This window comes from Channa argus, chromosome 7, assembly GCF_033026475.1.
Source record: "Channa argus isolate prfri chromosome 7, Channa argus male v1.0, whole genome shotgun sequence".
In the NCBI taxonomy this organism is placed as follows: Eukaryota; Metazoa; Chordata; class Actinopteri; order Anabantiformes; family Channidae; genus Channa; species Channa argus.
Genome location: NC_090203.1, coordinates 14,936,037 through 14,953,324, shown reverse-complemented (window position 1 = coordinate 14,953,324; position 17,288 = coordinate 14,936,037). Strand labels below are relative to the sequence as shown.

The following is a 17,288-nucleotide window of genomic DNA, read 5'->3' as shown; positions in this document are numbered from 1 at the left end:
CTCGGGATACTGTGATTGACATTCATATGGAACCAATGAGAAGCCGAGTGTACACCCCGTGGCCAATAGTAAATATCCAGTACTTTGTACTACAACTTCTTACTGGAGCTTGACGCTTTAGACGTCGGGGTTTGCACCTTACTTTTTCATGTAGAGCTCTGGGAATCATGCCCGTCAAGTGTGAACATTTCGGGCATGTTGTGAAGTCTCTTATTGCGGGTTTCTGGATCACCTTTAGCGTATACTCCGTAGGTGTTCACGGTCAGGAGGGTAAGATAAAAATGTTTTGTTTACACCTATGATAAATATTGTAACGCTAACGAGAGACTTTGTGTCTGCCAAATATCTCCTTATCCTAAGTACTTTTACTCATTCATGGTCCGGAGCAGTTAGGGTTATTATTATTTGCGCTTAATCTGTTATTTGGTATGTTGTAAAATGGTTTAAACGCACATATGAACAAGCACAACCAGGCTTTAAAAAATCCCTTGCATCCTGCCTAGCTAGTCATTAACATAGGTTGCACAATATTTACTGGATTGTACATTAGTGATAACTTCTAACTTCATCAGTAGGTAGCTATAGTCCTGTAACACATCAGTCCTGTATCTTTGCCTAAGTAGATCTGAAACCACAAGAAACATCACATGGTGAACTTTTGAGTTGTGGCTTTGAAGACATGGTTGCATTTTTTACATACTTTTCTTGCTCGTGTTTACACAATGATCCCACCTATCAGTTTATTTTTCCCACGGCATTGACGTCCCTGTATGAATCACAGGGATGATACATATACACAGACAAATAGGAAAACAGTTTATGGATCCGCAGACAATGACTCTAACTCTAAGTCATACCACAAATGATTATATATTTTTTTGCTTGCTTTCCTCGTCTGTCTCTGGGGCTTTGGTGTCCCCACATAGGAAGATGATTTCATCCATGGTCAATTACTTATTCTAAATCACTTTCATAGAGGCATAGAGACTGTGCCATATCTATATTCGGACATATGATCCACTGTGGCGACCCTGAACTTACAGGATAAGCCGAAAGGACAAAAAGTAAAAAAAAAACTTTTTTGCCTGCTGGTAAGTATGCAAAGAGTGGTGTTAGGACCAGGGACTGAGGGAGACCTTTCTGCCTTGGTGTTGTAACTTTGTGATTGATACACAAGCTGGAGAAGACAATGTAGTGACAGGTAGCATAGGTGAATATCCTGTCTGTAAATGTGGACCTGTATGGACCTGCCAGCTAAGCCTCAAGTGGAAAACAATGTTGCTGGGGTGTTTTTGATTGACTGTCTGCTATCCTACCTCCCAGTTTGAGTCCACCATTCTGTACTTTACCCTTCTGAATTTTTCAAACTGGTCGGAACAGGCTGAACACATATATGCCTTCCTGTATGAAACTTGAAACAGATTTTAAGCAAAAAGGTTCAATGAGCAGGGGAAGAATGCCAGGCTCCCAGAAACTCCTCGGCGTTGCTCCTGCTTTGTGGCCTCCCACCGGAAGGTGACAGACGCTCTGTTGCCCACAGTTACAGTAAGTTGCTCTGGCAATTCAAGGAATCCTTATGGGAGTTGAAGAGGGACAATAACATTCAAAGGTTTATGGTATTAGGATCTAAAGAGGTGTTAGGAAGTAGTGACATGGCTGATACAGGATGTGTGTGACAAAGGGTAATAGGAAGGTCATCCTCTGGTTTCTCCTCAACAAATTTCCAGGAGCCTTATATGGAAGACAAGGACAGGCATGATGTGTAGGCTTTCATAGACCCAGATGTGTTTTTCATGTTTTGACCATTCTTGGTATGTCCCCACTTGATATTTTTGGGGTAGGATTTGAGCTTGCTGCCCCCACACCACTTATCTCTGTGTGACCACTGAGGAAATAACTTGTTTATCTTCTGTGACCTGCAGGGATGTTTGGCAATGCAAATATTTGTGTTTTCTGTTCCAGTTTAAGTGTTACTCACAGCCACCACATGTCACAGGATGTAATGAATCAATTCAAGAAAATGTTTAAATAAAAAAAATGTCTTTCATTTTCTCTTCAAACAACACCCCCTGGTGTATAGTAAAATCTTTTTATTATAATCTTATCGTTAATATGCAGTTCATATTTTCCTAGCTTAGCACTTCCCTCCGCAGAAGTTGTTTCATCTCACAGTTATGATCTCATAAAAACATGCCCTGGTCTGTTGTGCATGTTCAGAATAGACTTATTACTCATCTATCCTGAAATTGAGCATTGACTAAACCCTTGATATTCTTTGTACTTAATTAGGAGAATGAATGACAAACTGTCTGTGGCTATTTAATTTTAGCCTGAGCTGCTCAACGCAAATCCTTACTTCTTGTAGTAGTTTTGGAAATAGAATCCTATTAATTATACAGTTAAAAAATGTTTAATATTTACCAGCACACTTGGAGTTTTGGATTATTGCTTAGCAATTAACCTCAGTAAAATTTTGATGGCCATTTTTTTTCACTAGATTTTTCCTATTTTACTACATAGTTTCTAGACCAAATAGTATAAATAAAAAAAAATAAATAGGAAAATAATAGACACGATTAATCCTTAATTGCAAGTAGTGAGCATTGCCTTGAAAACCTTTTTTTTAATTTAAAAGAACTTGTCTGTCACAATATCATTTTATTTAACAACAATAAGCTTTGCTATTTTGTAGCAGCTTGTTTCTGCCACTGGGGGAAAAAAAATCACGATCATGTATCTTAAAATAATGACTTACTAAGTCGAAATAATGAGATACTTTCTGAATATTTTGACTTGGTCAGAGCCAGCTTTTGGGATAGGCCATATAGGCCGTAGCCTAGGATGCCACATGCTGGAGGAGGTGCTGTTTCAAGCCCTCAAAAAAAAAAAAAAACAACAAATATTAAATCCTGATTTAAAAAAGTGTTTTGTGAAAAAGTTAAGTTACACAAAGGCAGTAATTTTTTAAAGAACCTCTTCATTAGCAGGTGGTCATCTCATTTTAGAACAAAACTGGAAATATGTTCTTATCTTTTATTTTTTTTTTGTATGATTTAAGGTAATGGCTGTGGACACACTTTGCTGGGCAGTGAGTCTGGCACCTTGGCCTCTCAGAACTATCCAGGCACCTACCCAAGCAACACCTGGTGTAAGTGGAGGCTTCGGCTGCCAAAATCACAAACGCTGCGACTGCTTTTTGGGGACTTCGACATTGAGAGCAGTGAGGGCTGCACCAATGGCTCTCTTGTCATCACAGACAAGGATGGAGCACCCCAGCTGGGTAAGCCTGTTTATGTCTGATCATCAATTGTTTTGGACATTACAAAGATGTACTCATGTCTCCTGTGTACTCATCTCAAGCACTACCATGTCATTACTGATGCTCTCCCACCAGTGATTGTGGAATACACACAGTGCATGCCATTCCATTGACACATTGACTCAAGAGACAAACCCAATTTCGCAACAGACACATACATGTTTTTCAACCAGGTGTATTGTGTCTGGAGGGCATAAAAGTTTTTACACACACCAAAATGAGTTTGAGAGATTTAGGAGATTGAAATATTCTTTTAGACTGCATTTATGCCACCGTTTATCATTAGGTTCCACAGAACCTGGCTGGTGACTTCTGTTTTATTTTCTTTGGAGTGTAGCTGTCCTTATATGCAGGTTTTCAATGTGATAGTCTACGTGAATCTGGTCTTATGTACAGCATTTATTTTGATGAGTTTTGTGAATTTGTTAATCTGCGTGTACACAGGTCCAGTGTGTGGGAAGCTCAATGCAACAATGAAAAATGTGACACTTAAAACCAATGAAGTGACAATAACCTTTAAGTCTGGGCCACACCGCTCTGGACGTGGATTTCTGCTCTCTTATGCCACAGACCAGTATCCAGGTATGAGTAAACTATCCATTCTCTGATGTAAAACACCCTGGGCAGCTATTTATAACTTTTTAATTTCTATTTATATAGGTATAGTACACAGTTGAATTGTGTTTATAAAATTGTGTTTTTATTGCATGTGCATGTGTCATTCACCTAAAAATGTGTAATGTGTAGTTTGAATTTAATCACTAAAATGTGCTCCTTTGCATGTTTACATTACTGTTATAATTCTAACAGTCTGTGTGAATATTTGTCTTTGTGTGTGTGCACTTGTGTGTTGATCGGGATGTGAGTGTATGAGTCACTGCTTATTGGCATTCATTCTCCATTCTCTATCTTTGCTCGGCGTTTTTGCCCAGAAAGCAGGAGTCCGACTTCTGAATGGAGCGAGGCCTCAGGCTTCAGTCAGTCACTCGGAGTGGTTGAAATTCTTTTTCAATCCCCCTCCTCTTTAGCAGCCTGTTAACCACTGCAAGCCCACTCCCATCCTGTGTTTGTCACAATAAGGCAACTCAACCCAGAGGCTGATGATTTAGTAGTTATCAAGCCCACGGATGCAGCAACAGTTTATAACTTCTGTTTACAAATATTTATTTAGGGTTCAATATGAAAGTTATAATGTAATGATTTTTGACATTATAGATTCGGCCACAAAGTGATACAAAGGGTAATGTTAATTATGTGTATGTGTTTAGTATGGAGAATGGAGTGTGTCTATATTTAGAAATAGTTCCTTTGCTCTAGATGAGGTAATCTGTCCTGCAAAGTATGTAGCATAGTTTCCTGTTTTTCAGTCAGTTGTTTATGAAATCTGGCAGTGTCTGGACCTGAGGCTATGTTCAAACATACAAACCACTGTCTGTTGACTGTGATCGCACAAGGGGCATTCGCTGTACTGCACTGTGACAGAGTCACAGCAACAAAGGGCTTAGTCACATCAACAGTAATGACCGCTCATCCCCTAATGTAGCACACAGAGTCTGAAACATAGTTTGTTTTTGTGTGGTTTACTTAATGCTGGGTGGTATAATGTAAGCCTGACTTACTGGGTCTCATGCCATAATGTTCAGTATGTATATGTTTCACATATACATACTAAAATAACTTTGATTTATTTTTTTAAATTATATTATGTGTTTGTGTGTCTCCCTGTTATAGATCTCACTTCTTGTTTACAACGAGGATCTCACTTTAGCTTACAGCATTTGAGGTCAGTGGCTGAACTCAGCATTATCATAACAGAATCACTTTCAGTAGGTAAGTGACTGTATGTCTCCCATGTTGTCCTGTTGTTTTTTAGTTTGTACTGTCCTGCTGGATGTAAGAATGTCACAGGGGATATATGGGGGAACTCTGAGCAGGGCTACAGAGATGTAAGTACACCACATTTCATTTGACTAAATGTATTAGAATTGCTTGATTATGGTTATGTTTGAAATTGCCCCATATTTTCCTCTGCTGCAGACTTCAGTCCTGTGCAAGTCAGCTGTCCATGCTGGAGCTGCATCTGATAGTTTGGGAGGTCGTGTCAGCGTGACTCGTGGCAGAAGTCTTACGCTCTATGAATCAACCTTTGCAAATGGAATCCTTTCTAAAATGTGGGTTTGTTGCAGTCAAAGGCTGCTTTTTGGGCTGCTTTTTGGCTCCAAATGGTTTCCCAAACTAATTTACTACTTTGTATTTGTAGACTGTAGTACTGACCTTTGAACAACCCTCTTTTGACAGGGGATCGTTATCGGAAAAGAAGCTGCTATTCAGCAAAGGTATCAGCTAAATGACAAATGTACTTGCTGTAAATTTTGCATGCTTGGTATTTTTACATACTGTAAAACATTTAATACAAATAAAATATCTGTGCCTTTTTTCTAAACAGTTATATTTATCCATTATTATCACTGTGATATATAAAACAGAAATTCTTTATATACCATTCATCACAGTGAACAGTGCATCCAGCACTTAACTTTTCCACATTTTATTTCACTGCCTTATTCCAAAATTGATTAAAATCATTATTTTCCTCAGAGTTCTACAAACAATACCCCATAATGACAACGTGAAAGAAGTTTGTTTGAAATCTTTGCAAACTTATTAGAAATAAAAAGCAAAAAAAAAAAATCAACGTACATAAGTATTCACCGACTTTGCTTAATACTTTGTTGAAGCACCTTTACCACCAATCACAGCCTCAAGTCTTTTTGAGAATGATGCTACAAGCTTGGCACACCTTTTTGGGCAGTTTCTTCCATTCTCTTTTGCAGACCCTCAAGCTCCATCAGGTTGGATGGGGAGTGTCCGTGCACAGCCAGAGATAACTGAAAGACCGCCTAAGAGAGCCACAATGGTATAGTGCCTATACAGAGCAGGTGCATGAGATGTTGGAGCGGGGAGCAGCATAGAAGCTCACAAAGGAGATGATTAATAATCGGACAAGGCCAGTATGGTATTATTTACATCTCTCCAGAGATGGGCTCTGGCTACACCACTCAAGGAGGTTCACAGAGTTGTCCTGTAGTCACTCCTTTCTTATCTTGGCTGTGTGCTTAGGGTTGTTGTCCTGTTGAAAGATGAACCATCACCCCAGTCTGTGGTCCAAAGTGCTCTGGAACAGGTTTTCATTAAGGATGTCTGTGTACACTGTTGCATTCATCTTTCCCTCAATACTGACTGGTCTCCCAGTTCCTCCCGCTGAAAAACATCCCAACAGCATGATGGTGAGCGGTGCCTGGTTTCATCCAAACATTGACTCTTGCTATTCGGGCCAAAGAGTTTAATCTTTGTTTCATAAGACCAGAGAATTTTGTTCCTGGTGGTCTGAGAGTCCTTCCGGTGGGCTGTCATGTGCCTCTTACTGAGAAGTTGTTGCCGTTTGGCTCCTCTACCATACAGGCCTGAGTGGTGGAGTGCTGCAGAGATGGTGGTTCTTCTGGAAGGTTCTCCTCTCTACAGAAAAATGCTGGAGCTCTTTAAGAGTGACCATCAGGTTCTCGGTCATGTCTCTGACTAAGGCCCTTTTCCTTCGATAGATCAGTTTGGCCAACTGGCCCGCACTAGTAAGAGTCCTGATGGTTTTCATTAGGACCTTCAATGCTGTAGAAACTTTTCTGTGCCTCAATCCAATCCTGTCTCTGAGGTCTACAGACAATTTCTTGGACTTCATGGCTTGGTTTGTGCTCTGACTGTTAAATGTGGGACCTTATATAGACAGGTGTATGCTTTCCCACTAAATGTCCCACAGGTGAACTCCATTCAAATTGTGGAAACATCTCAAGGATGATCATTGGAAACAGAGCTGAATTTTGATTGTCATGGCAAACGCTGTGAATACTTATATTTTGTTTTTTTATTTTTAATAAATTTGCAAAGCTTTCAAACAAACTTTCTTTTTTGCTTTCACATTGTCATTATGGGCTATTGTTTGAAGAATTTTGCGGAAAATAATTAATTTAATCTATTTTGGAATAAGGCTGTAACATAACAAAATATGGAAAAAGTTAAGTGCTGTGACTAGCTTCTGGATGAACTGTAAAATAATGCTTAACAGTTGAGAATGGATAATTTTTCTTCTTGTCAAGTGGTTAATCAAGTGTATGTAAATACAATTTCTATTACATACTGCACGATTTTCTTCAGTCCACCCCTTTCTTTTATCTGTGAACAGAATGCAGCTACATCCTTCCTGTTTCTGGATTAAATGCTTCATCTTTCTGGGACAAATTCAGTCAAGAGCATAGCATGTTTTGGTCCTCCGGAAACATGGGTTCAGGTCACGAGTTCCTACCATGGTCAGCAGACAGTAATGATCCAAACCCATGGGTGGAGCTGGAGTTAAATGATAGAAACAATATCACAGGTAAGTTAAAACTAGAATATTTAAAAACATTTCTATACCCTTGAATAAAACTGTTAAAGTCTGGTGATATTGTATATTTCAGTCAGTGTAAAAACTCGCATCAGTGAGTCACATTGTTGTGCATCCCATCCAAAAAGCTTGTTCTCTTCCCTCAGGAATAATGACAACAGGATCAAATGAGCACTACATAGAATCCTACATTCTTTTTTTCAGCAAGGACAGAAAGAATTGGAAGCTTTACAAAAGTGCTCTTACCAAAGAAAAACAGGTATCTGATTGTATTGTGTGCATAAATGTTCAAACTGAGTGGATACTGTATTCTTCTTGAACTTCTTTGTGAAAAAGTGACTTTGTTGTGGCTCTCAGCTGTTTCAGGCCTACACTGATGGACACGTCAAAGTTCTCAACAGTTTGTTTCCGCCCGTGGTGGCTCGCTTTGTTCGGCTCCAGCCACTGAACTTCCATGTCAGAGCTTCAGCTCAGATCCAAATCCTGGGCTGTCCTGTTGCCAAGTTTACACCAAGATCGCCCCCATCCAGAGGTAGGAGTTGGCTACTAGTCTCTCGGTTTGTCATGATTTGGTAAAGATTCCTGATGAATTTTTGTGTTCGGCTACTTCTGCTACTTGAACAGAATCTCCGTCCACGAAACATGACAACATGAGTACACTGCGACCAGGCCCCTTTCCCACCACCACAGAAAGGCCGGTTTTGGTAGAACACCAACTAAGTATGTACTTCTATACCGTCCTTTAAATCTGTCTACTGTATATGTTCACAATTAAAAAGCAACAGTGCAATATGATCTCAAACCACTATTTTTCCATTGCAATAAACTACATTACTTCTTTACATTAGTACAACTGTTAACTTACACCAACATTTGTGTTCCTGTAGGCTCTAGTCAGCCAGTTATAGTGGCAGTAGGAGTTGTCTTGGGGCTGTTAATGTGCGGGAGCTGTTTGTTGGCTGGAATCTGGTGGAAGCGAAGGTACTGTTTTTACATATATGCTGTTGTGTACTTTTTTGTTAATTTGGCACAATCTGCCATTGAAATAGACATATAACATCTGTATTGTTGTCACTTTCTAGCATTACTGAGTCATCTGATGATTATTTTTGTTGAATGATTGCTTAACTGTTTAGAGAAGGGGAAAAAACGCCACTGCTTTCTAGAGACCAAGGTGACATCTTTCAGTGTCTTGTTTGATCAAACCAAAGGTCCATATGATATTTTCAATATTTGTGGTGGAAAGTGACTAAAACTATTTCCTGTTACATTACTGGTAATAGATCAATATGCTATAATGTCTCCTATGTCAATGCTCCAGTAGCCCTCTACACGAATGGCATCTAATATTTACAGTACTGTAATTTAATGCTTGGTGTTCATCTCCAACTTAACATAGGAAAAAGGATTCACAGATAAAGTACTCCTTACCCACAAGTAAGTTGAGTACTCTCCAAACTTTCCAGGATTTTAAAAGCTTCTTTTAATCATATTAAAATGCTTCTAACAATGTATGTATGTGTGTCAAGTAGATTGTCAGACTTTCCAGGCAAAGAGTCTCCCCTGCCCGCAGTCAGAGCTCATCTCCTACCCTCTGGAACGAAACATCCATGATGCTCTACCAAGCCCTCCTCTCAATAGTGAGTATTTTATCATCTATAACCAAAATCTTCTCCAACTCACTCTTTCTGATCAAAGTGTTATCATCTGCTACTTTGGTTAAGTTTTACTGATTTTACTTTTTTATTGATCTTTCCGAGTATGTCCCTCCTCCATCATTCTCATGTTAAAAGTATCTGGCTTCAGTGGTCAGTGTCAGTCCTGGCATAACCTAGTTAAACAACTCTCTACACTGGCTGTCCTTTCTTTCTTCAGGCTCAGCCCATCACCCAGTATAAACATTCCTTTCTTTGGTCCAGAAAGTCTCTCTGAAAGAGACCCTTTAATTGGTGCTCGATAAAGAACGCTTGGCCTACTCCCTCACTACCACCACCACCACCAGTCTCCTCTCTGCTTCCCTCATCCTGTATTCCCTTCACTGAGAGGTCCAGTGATAAACAAGGCACAGGGTCAACACTAAGACAATAAAAGCCCTCACTAAAGCCTTTCTAATTAAAATAACTCTGGCTTTGTGGGCTCTTGAGGAAGGACTAGGCCTCCCAGCCTCTTCTGCTGGGTTGAAGTGTAGGACCTGGCCTGAGTACTACATTATCAGCCACCATCACTTTTGCTAAAAAAAAATTGCTGGTGAGCAGGCAGCTCATACAAAGGTCATACCCTAGCATGGTACGAGGCTCCTAATGAGTAGGAAAAAATTTTTTTTTAAGAAATTGCAAGATGCAAATAAGCATTTTTCACAATGAATGAAAGATCTTAATATCAATATGTGATGGAGGCGCTAATGCACCTCCACATCATCAGAGATGCAGGCTTTTGAACTGTCCACTGATAACAAGCTGGATGGTCCCTCTCCTCTTTAGTCTGCATTTGATGTCCAGTAGAGAATCATGCCTGTTTTAATGCAGTGCCGCCTGAGGGCCCAAGAGCACATGCATCCAGTTTTGATCTTTGGCCTTGTCCCTTGTGCACAGAGAGTCCTCCTGAATCTTTTGATGATATTTTTTACTGTAGATGTTGGGAACTCCAAAATCTTCACAATTTTAAGTTGAAGAACATTTTTCTGAAATTGTTCCACAATTTTAGACAAAGTTTGTCACAGATTAGTGAACTTCTGTCCATCTTTACATTTGAGAGACGTTGCCTCTCTGATATGCTCTTTTATACTCATACGACAACATGTTACTGACATGTTGTCGATATGTGTTGATGAGATTTGCAAATTGTTATATTCTTTTATTTGTGTATTGCACATCTTCCCAACTTTGTTGGAATTTGTGTTGTAGATACTTGGCTATTTTCAAATTTTTCAGCCATAACTTATGACTAAAGTTTTGGGAGTTGCCAAGTACATTTACATTTAGTCATTTAGCAGACGCTTTTATCCAAAGCGACTTACAAGTGAGGTACAAGGCGAGCAAAAATCTAAGTCAAGGAGAAAACATCAAAGCAAAGTCCTATCAGAAATGTGTTCACAGTTCACGAGATACAAGTGCAAGAGAGCAGAAAGTTTTTTTTTTTTTTTTTTTTTTTTTTTTTTAAGAGATTTAAGTGCATAGGAAGATGCGGAAGAGTTCAGTTTTCAGCAGTTTTTTGAATATTGGGAGAGAGTCAGCTGAGCGTGCAGCGTTTGGTAGCTCGTTCCACCATCGTGGGATCATTGCGCTGAACAGTTTTGCTTGGTGTCTTCTATGCGGTGCTGGGACCACCAGACGTCGTTCTTTGGCAGACCGCAGCGGGCGAGAAGGATTGTAGACTTGAATGAGTGAGATGAAGTAAGCGGGAGCTGTCGAGTTAACCACCCTGTAAGCAAGAGACAGAGCTTTGAACCTGATGCGAGCAGCTACAGGAAGCCAGTGTAGAGATCTAAAAAGTGGTGTGACATGGGTCTTTTTTGGAGGCAGGGATCTGCTGAAAACACATAGTTAAACAAAGAAAAAGGCTTTTCGGAGTAGAAAGGGTTAATGTGAAGCAAAGTAGAGAAATAGAAAAAGTAAAAGAAGTTAGAAACAAACTACCTAATGTCCTCGCTCGGTGGACTCGTGCAGGTAGACTCGCTTATCTTTACACCGTCGGTCTTCACACAAAGAGGGTGACGCTCCAGCCCAACAGGGGCCTTAAATATGGTCTTAATTGGCTACAGCCGAAACCGCCCCCTCGTTGAAACCAACCTACCTCTTGTGCCTTTGTTAGGTCAAAGGTGTGAACGCTTGGTGATTACTAAGCTGAAACTACCACCAACAACAGACCAAATATCCACTTCACCAGAAGAGCAAAACTTTCTACCTACAGTTCTTAACTATTACAAACAAACAGACTAAATCAGCAGACTCAAGAAAAATGACAGAAACTCAGCTACCTCTGAAACCAACAAACAAATTTCAAACAGTACTTACTAGTTGAGTATATCTCCTGTCCTAGCTTGGTGCTTGTAGGTAAAATGCTTGTAGGTAAAATATGCTTTTTTTTCTCTACATTTATCTACATTTTCAAGATGATGTGAATAACTTATGGGTTTCAAAAGTATATACTTTAATTCTGGTTTAAACTTAACACATGACATCATAGATTGTTGTTTTGTTTATGACAATAAAGAGTTATTGCAACTAAAAGTGAAAATGTGATTAGTTCACGGTAAAATACTTAAATATATAAATGACAAAAGGGCAAAGAAATCAGTGAAAATGTCATTTAGCTGATAGTATTTGAGTTACTAAGAGGAAGGGGGCCTGGTGGCTCAGTGGTAGAGCATTGGGTTAGGATACAGAAGACAACAGGCTCAAATCTGGTGGGGTGCCCAGCTGGTCTTGAGGCCGGATAAAAAATGGGAGGGTTGTGGCAGTAATGGCATCCGGCCTAAAAACTCAGTGGCGACCCCTGAAGGGACAAGCCGAAAGCTGTTGATCTATTTGAGTGACTAAGAAGAACCTAAATAACAGTTGGCAGAGTAAAGTCATTTCTGCCAAACAGTATCAACTTTTATTAGTCTACTAGTGAGATGTTGGTGTCTCTCTAATGAACACATTTACTTTTGTTTTATCCCACAAAATCAGTTTGCATTTTTTGCCAGACTTTTTTCAGTAACAAACTGGAGCCAGTGTTGGTAACCTGGCAACTACTCAGAGATGACAGTACCACAAATTGATTGTATATACAGTGTGTATTTATGTTTTTATGCTTATTTTAGCCGTTGGCTATTATCATCTTTTGCTTAAAAAAATACACTGACTAATCTTTGCTGATCTTTCCAGACTACTCATTTCCTGCTGCTCCAGCTATTGGACAGAAGGTTGGGTCGACATTTAGACCCTCTTCAGATGAGGAATACACCACCCCCTGTACTTTGAACCCTTATGATAATCCTGTTGACCTGCCAGAATATGCTGAACCCTTTCCTCCAGAGCCTGAGTATGCGACCCCATTTAGTGAGCAGCCTTCTGAGTCTAACCTGCCATCTTTGCCTGGCATCTTCCACAGCAATACACATGGACCTCCTTTAGCAGCTCCTGGCAATAGTGCCATGACAACATCCAACCACACTCAATATAACTGCCCTTCACACAGGATGCTATCCAGTGGCTACTGCACTCCTATTCTTAATACCAGTGGCCCACGACCAGTCAGTGCGGTGTATGCTGAGCCCAGGTCATGTGACTCTTTACTACAAAGGCACACATATGAGAAGCCTTTGTGAAAAGAGCAAGGTTTGGCATGGAGGGGAAAAAAACTCTTGCTCAAAATGTTTGTCAGGACTAGACAACCATTTGGAGAGGTGGACGATGTTTTCCAGAATGGGCAAATTCTGTCAGAACTGAACTTCCAGGACCACTGTGCAGAAGGTTCACTACCTGGTGTACAGAAAAATCTGAAAGCCATATGACACACAGATACAGAAGCACAGATATTTTCCTTAAAGTAAGGATATAGTTGTACATTGGAAATACCATTTGCTACACAAAGTTCATTTGTGTCTCAGAGATACTTTATTGATTTTAATTTTTATTCACAAGCTGCACTTTTAGAAGCACACTCAGTGCTTCAGTCTATTTAAGAATTAATGCAAAAAAAAAATCAGTTACTGTGTTACTAGCTCACACAAAACATTGTAATAATGATGTATAATTTCTTAATGTCAAAAAAAGATACACTTAAGAAGAACTACATAAGTGACACTATAATAAAGTGGTTAGGATTGTTGCAATGATTATACATAACCACTAGGTGGTTCTATTGGTTTGAACATCTTACAAAAATTGTGAAATATTTTGCCTGGTGAATTTTATTTCTCAGATAAATGTCATTTATTTCTAAAAATATTCTAACATATAGTAAAGTAACTAACTGACATTGGTTGGTTGTATCCTGTTATTATAATAGCACAGAAAGGCACAACATTTAGTGTGGTGTCATTAGGATAAAGGACTTAATATGAACTAAAGTTTATGTGTTTCAACTTAATTCTTGAGCAAGACACACCTACCTACCATACCTCAACTAAACTACAGGACCTGTTGTTGATGATGTTGTCAAGCAGTCTGGAAATGAGGGACTTTTTCCCTTTTGAGTGGTTCAGAGCACCCGAAAAACTACAGAAAAATGCCAAGGGGGGGGCTTTTTGTTGCTAGACTACTTTTGCTGTACAGCAACTTTCATACTGGTGAGAAACACTTATTATAAGAATTAAGTCATATTAACTCTTTTTTTCCCCATTGTATTTTCTTAGTTATTTTCCTATTCTGTGCAAAGACCATTACATTTTCCTTGAGAAAAGAAATACAGGTCTTTAATGAAATTTAATAAACTAGTGATGTAGTCACTGACACAGTAAACGACTGATGTTGTAATCAGATCCCCTTAAAGAAAAAATACAAAACAGATTTTAAATAAGATAGAAAATTGTACTTTCTTATTAAATGCCTTATTAAATGACTTTAATAAGGCATTTTGTATAATACGGGTCGAGTGGCAGTGGCTGGCTGTCATTTTTATCTGAAACTGTTTCTCAAAAGGCAAATGTATATTTCTGGAAAGGCTTTGACAAGTTTTGTGGTGTAATATTTAACAGGTCAGGGCTATAATATAACAAAGAGAGCACAACCTCTGTTTCACAATAAGGCACAATAAACTGTATTAGGAGAAATAATGTAGAAGTTAGCCTGGTGTGAGTGTGTGAAGTGCCTACAGACTTGAAGCCTGTGGCAGGGATGTTGATGATTTTTCAAAACATTCAACAAACAGTCTGTTCTGTTCTAACAGCCAGGAGGACTGAGTTTCTCATTAGTCCGCAGTCCGGAGAATGCCTCCTTGATATCTATTAAAGTGTAACTGAAATACTGAATTTTATTCTATAAAGTAGATTGGAAAAAAAGAAAAGAAAATCTGACTTTACAAACTGAAAAGATTAATTTGATGATTTCCATCACAATTTAAATACTTAAAGCACTGATTACTGTGTTATTCTAATATTGTGATTTCCAGCTTGTTGTATCAACCACATTAATTCACGTTTTGCTGTTATTCTGGACTCTCTCATTTGTGTTTAACTCTTTCGTCGGCTCCTCTCCCCCTTCCTCTCTCCCCTCAGAGGAGTAGTGTACAAGAGTCTGATGTCTGTTCCTAGACAGGGCATCTTTAAAACGCAGGCCACAGTCTTCACATGCATACAACAGCCTGTCTCTGTTACCACCAGGGTTTCTTTCCACTGACTGAGCATCATTCAATGGAGGGGAATCTCTGGAATTTGGAGCTGTCAGTGAGTTGCTCTCTGGGCTGTTGGGCATATTTAGGCCAATACTGGCAGGTGGAAAAGTCCTGGGACGTCCAGGTGGAATACTGTGGCTTGTGGATGCACGATATGCACCCCCAGCTCCAGCTTCAACAGCATTTTCAGGAGCCAGTCCGTGAACTGTGCGGTAGTGAAAGCGAATCCCAGAACGGTTGGAGAATCCCTTCCCACAGATGCTACAGATGAAGGGTCTTTCTCCTGTGTGAATGCGGGTATGGATCTTAAGAGCTCCAGACTGAGTGAAACATTTCCCACACTGGCTGCAGCGATAAGGCTTCTCTCCTGTGTGGGTCCTCTGGTGGGCCCGGACCCCTGCAAGATGGGGAAACCCTCTGCCGCAGAAGCCGCAGGAATATGGCCTTTCACCTGTGTGAATCCGCCTGTGGATCTTCAAAGCCCCTGACTGGCTAAAACTCTTCCCACAATCAGAGCAGGAGTAGGGGCGGGCACCAGTGTGCACATTGAGGTGGATGCGTAGATTGCTGTGCGAGTTGAAAGCCCTGCCACATTCTGTGCAGAGGAAGCCGGAAGGTTTGTGTGCATGCTCAGAGCGCTGATGCTGCAGCAGCTGAGACGGTCTGGAAAAAGAGGACGCGCAGTGCATACAGGGATGCAGCGACAACATGGCCGTCACTGTTCTGGCTCTCTCGTCTTCCTGCTGTGTTGGTCTGTGCTGGTGGTGGCAGACCTGAGAACAGGTTGAAAAGGAGTGCTGGCAAGACAAGCAGGAAAAAGAGCCAGAGAGCTGTCTAGAGTGAGAGTGGGCGAGCTGAGAGCTGGAAAAACAAGACGTTATAGGGCAGTGGTGGTGATGGAAATGATGATGAGCATGAGAATGAGGTGAATCCATGCCTTCCTGGTGGCTCAGGATCTGAGTGCGGTGGCAACACAAGCAGGGAAACATGGAGAGCTGAGACAAGGACACTCTAGAAGGAGGAGTTTCTGAGATCTTATCAGGGCTCTGAGACTGTCTGTTTGCATTCTGCCTGGACGGCCTGGTCTCCAGCTCAGATGTGGTGGTTCTGCTTGGTTCAGTAAGGTCTTTGGAGTGGCACAAAGATTGTTTGGGTTTTAATGTCTCCAAAGAACATGGTGAAGTTGAATAGGGGCAGCCAGGGCAGGTGCAGGTATGATGCACATCTAAATTATTAAACAAATTACAAAGGTTACAATAGAACTTTTTATAAGGAAAAGGTGACATCTGGCTTTGAGCTCTCACCTTCTCGTCTGTCTTTTGTCTCTCCCTTCCTGTGTGCTGACCCTGGCTGGATGTTTCCACGTGCCTCTGACTCTCTGGTGTCCTGCTCAGGTGGCGGTTGTTGCAAAGGTTCAAAGGAAGCACCTTTGTAACCCAGGGCAGCACCACCACTTCCAGCCACACCCCATGCTGTGTTTATCACATCTGGCTGATCCTTCAAGGTGTTTCCAGATGTAATTAGATCTCCAATGAACTGATGCATCTCCATCCAGGAGCAGTGACCATGCTGCCAGATGTACACAAAGCATGATTGCATAGTCAGCATATAGTCAGCTCCACATTAAAACTGCATTGGCTCTATTAGTACACAAAAGTTCAGCTTACTGCGGGTGACCTTGAATTAAATACGATTTTCCAATCATACGTTAAATCAGGAAATCAACCCAATTATGGGGTCGCTTACTTACAATGTCGCTACACTTGTCTTTGTCCATGAATTAAAGCAAACGCTGCCGTTGACCCCACGCCGACGACTCAGCTTTAAACTAACGATTCTATTAATTAAGACACTAGGTTCAAAATTATAAAGTCAACAGAATAAACGCACGTTTTTAATAAACCGTTACACCTCCGATGTAGCCTTGTCCCGTTAAAGCATCTCGTCATCAGACATTGTATTTCCGGGGTTTTTTTTAACGTGTGACGGGAATTGTAGTTTTTTTCGCTTTGTACTTTTTTTTAAAGATTATAAAACACATATAAAGAAAAACACAAAATCTAAATAAACGTGTAGAAAATAAGGTAAACTTAAGACTTACCTGTGCTAAATCTGCAGCGTTAGGACAATTAAAGTATATTACACACGTTGTCTGTTTTGTTAATGGTAGTTCTGATATAAAGTTTAATAAAAAAGTGGTTTAGATGCTGAGATTCT

The 17,288-nt window shown here is 40.2% G+C and overlaps 2 protein-coding genes across 4 annotated transcripts; one reads left to right on the top strand and one right to left on the bottom strand.

The window, feature by feature from the left end:
• The first annotated feature begins 94 nt into the window (after positions 1-94).
• si:dkey-34d22.1 (discoidin, CUB and LCCL domain-containing protein 1) lies at positions 95-14,126 on the top strand. 2 transcript variants are annotated; one of them, XM_067509779.1, is made up of 15 exons: positions 95-270; positions 3,059-3,280; positions 3,764-3,901; positions 5,051-5,102; positions 5,193-5,265; positions 5,357-5,490; positions 5,618-5,655; positions 7,554-7,745; positions 7,901-8,013; positions 8,112-8,286; positions 8,379-8,474; positions 8,642-8,735; positions 9,154-9,191; positions 9,284-9,394; positions 12,623-14,126. In XM_067509779.1, exons 1-15 carry the CDS (start codon positions 168-170, stop codon positions 13,063-13,065), a joined length of 2,022 nt encoding a protein of 673 aa, XP_067365880.1. In that variant the 5' UTR covers positions 95-167; the 3' UTR covers positions 13,066-14,126. The 2 variants fall into 2 exon arrangements, with proteins under 2 accessions (XP_067365880.1, XP_067365881.1); XM_067509780.1 differs by having other exon boundaries at positions 96-270; positions 9,287-9,394.
• On the bottom strand, positions 13,336-17,045 carry si:ch211-79k12.2 (uncharacterized protein LOC568844 homolog). Of its 2 annotated transcripts, XM_067509782.1 has the most exons (3): positions 16,822-17,045; positions 16,376-16,640; positions 13,336-16,296 (listed from the first exon to the last, which is right to left on the bottom strand). In XM_067509782.1, exons 1-3 carry the CDS (start codon positions 16,846-16,848, stop codon positions 14,873-14,875), a joined length of 1,716 nt encoding a protein of 571 aa, XP_067365883.1. In that variant the 5' UTR covers positions 16,849-17,045; the 3' UTR covers positions 13,336-14,872. The 2 variants fall into 2 exon arrangements, with proteins under 2 accessions (XP_067365883.1, XP_067365882.1); XM_067509781.1 differs by having other exon boundaries at positions 16,376-17,045.
• Positions 17,046-17,288: the final 243 nt, after the last annotated feature.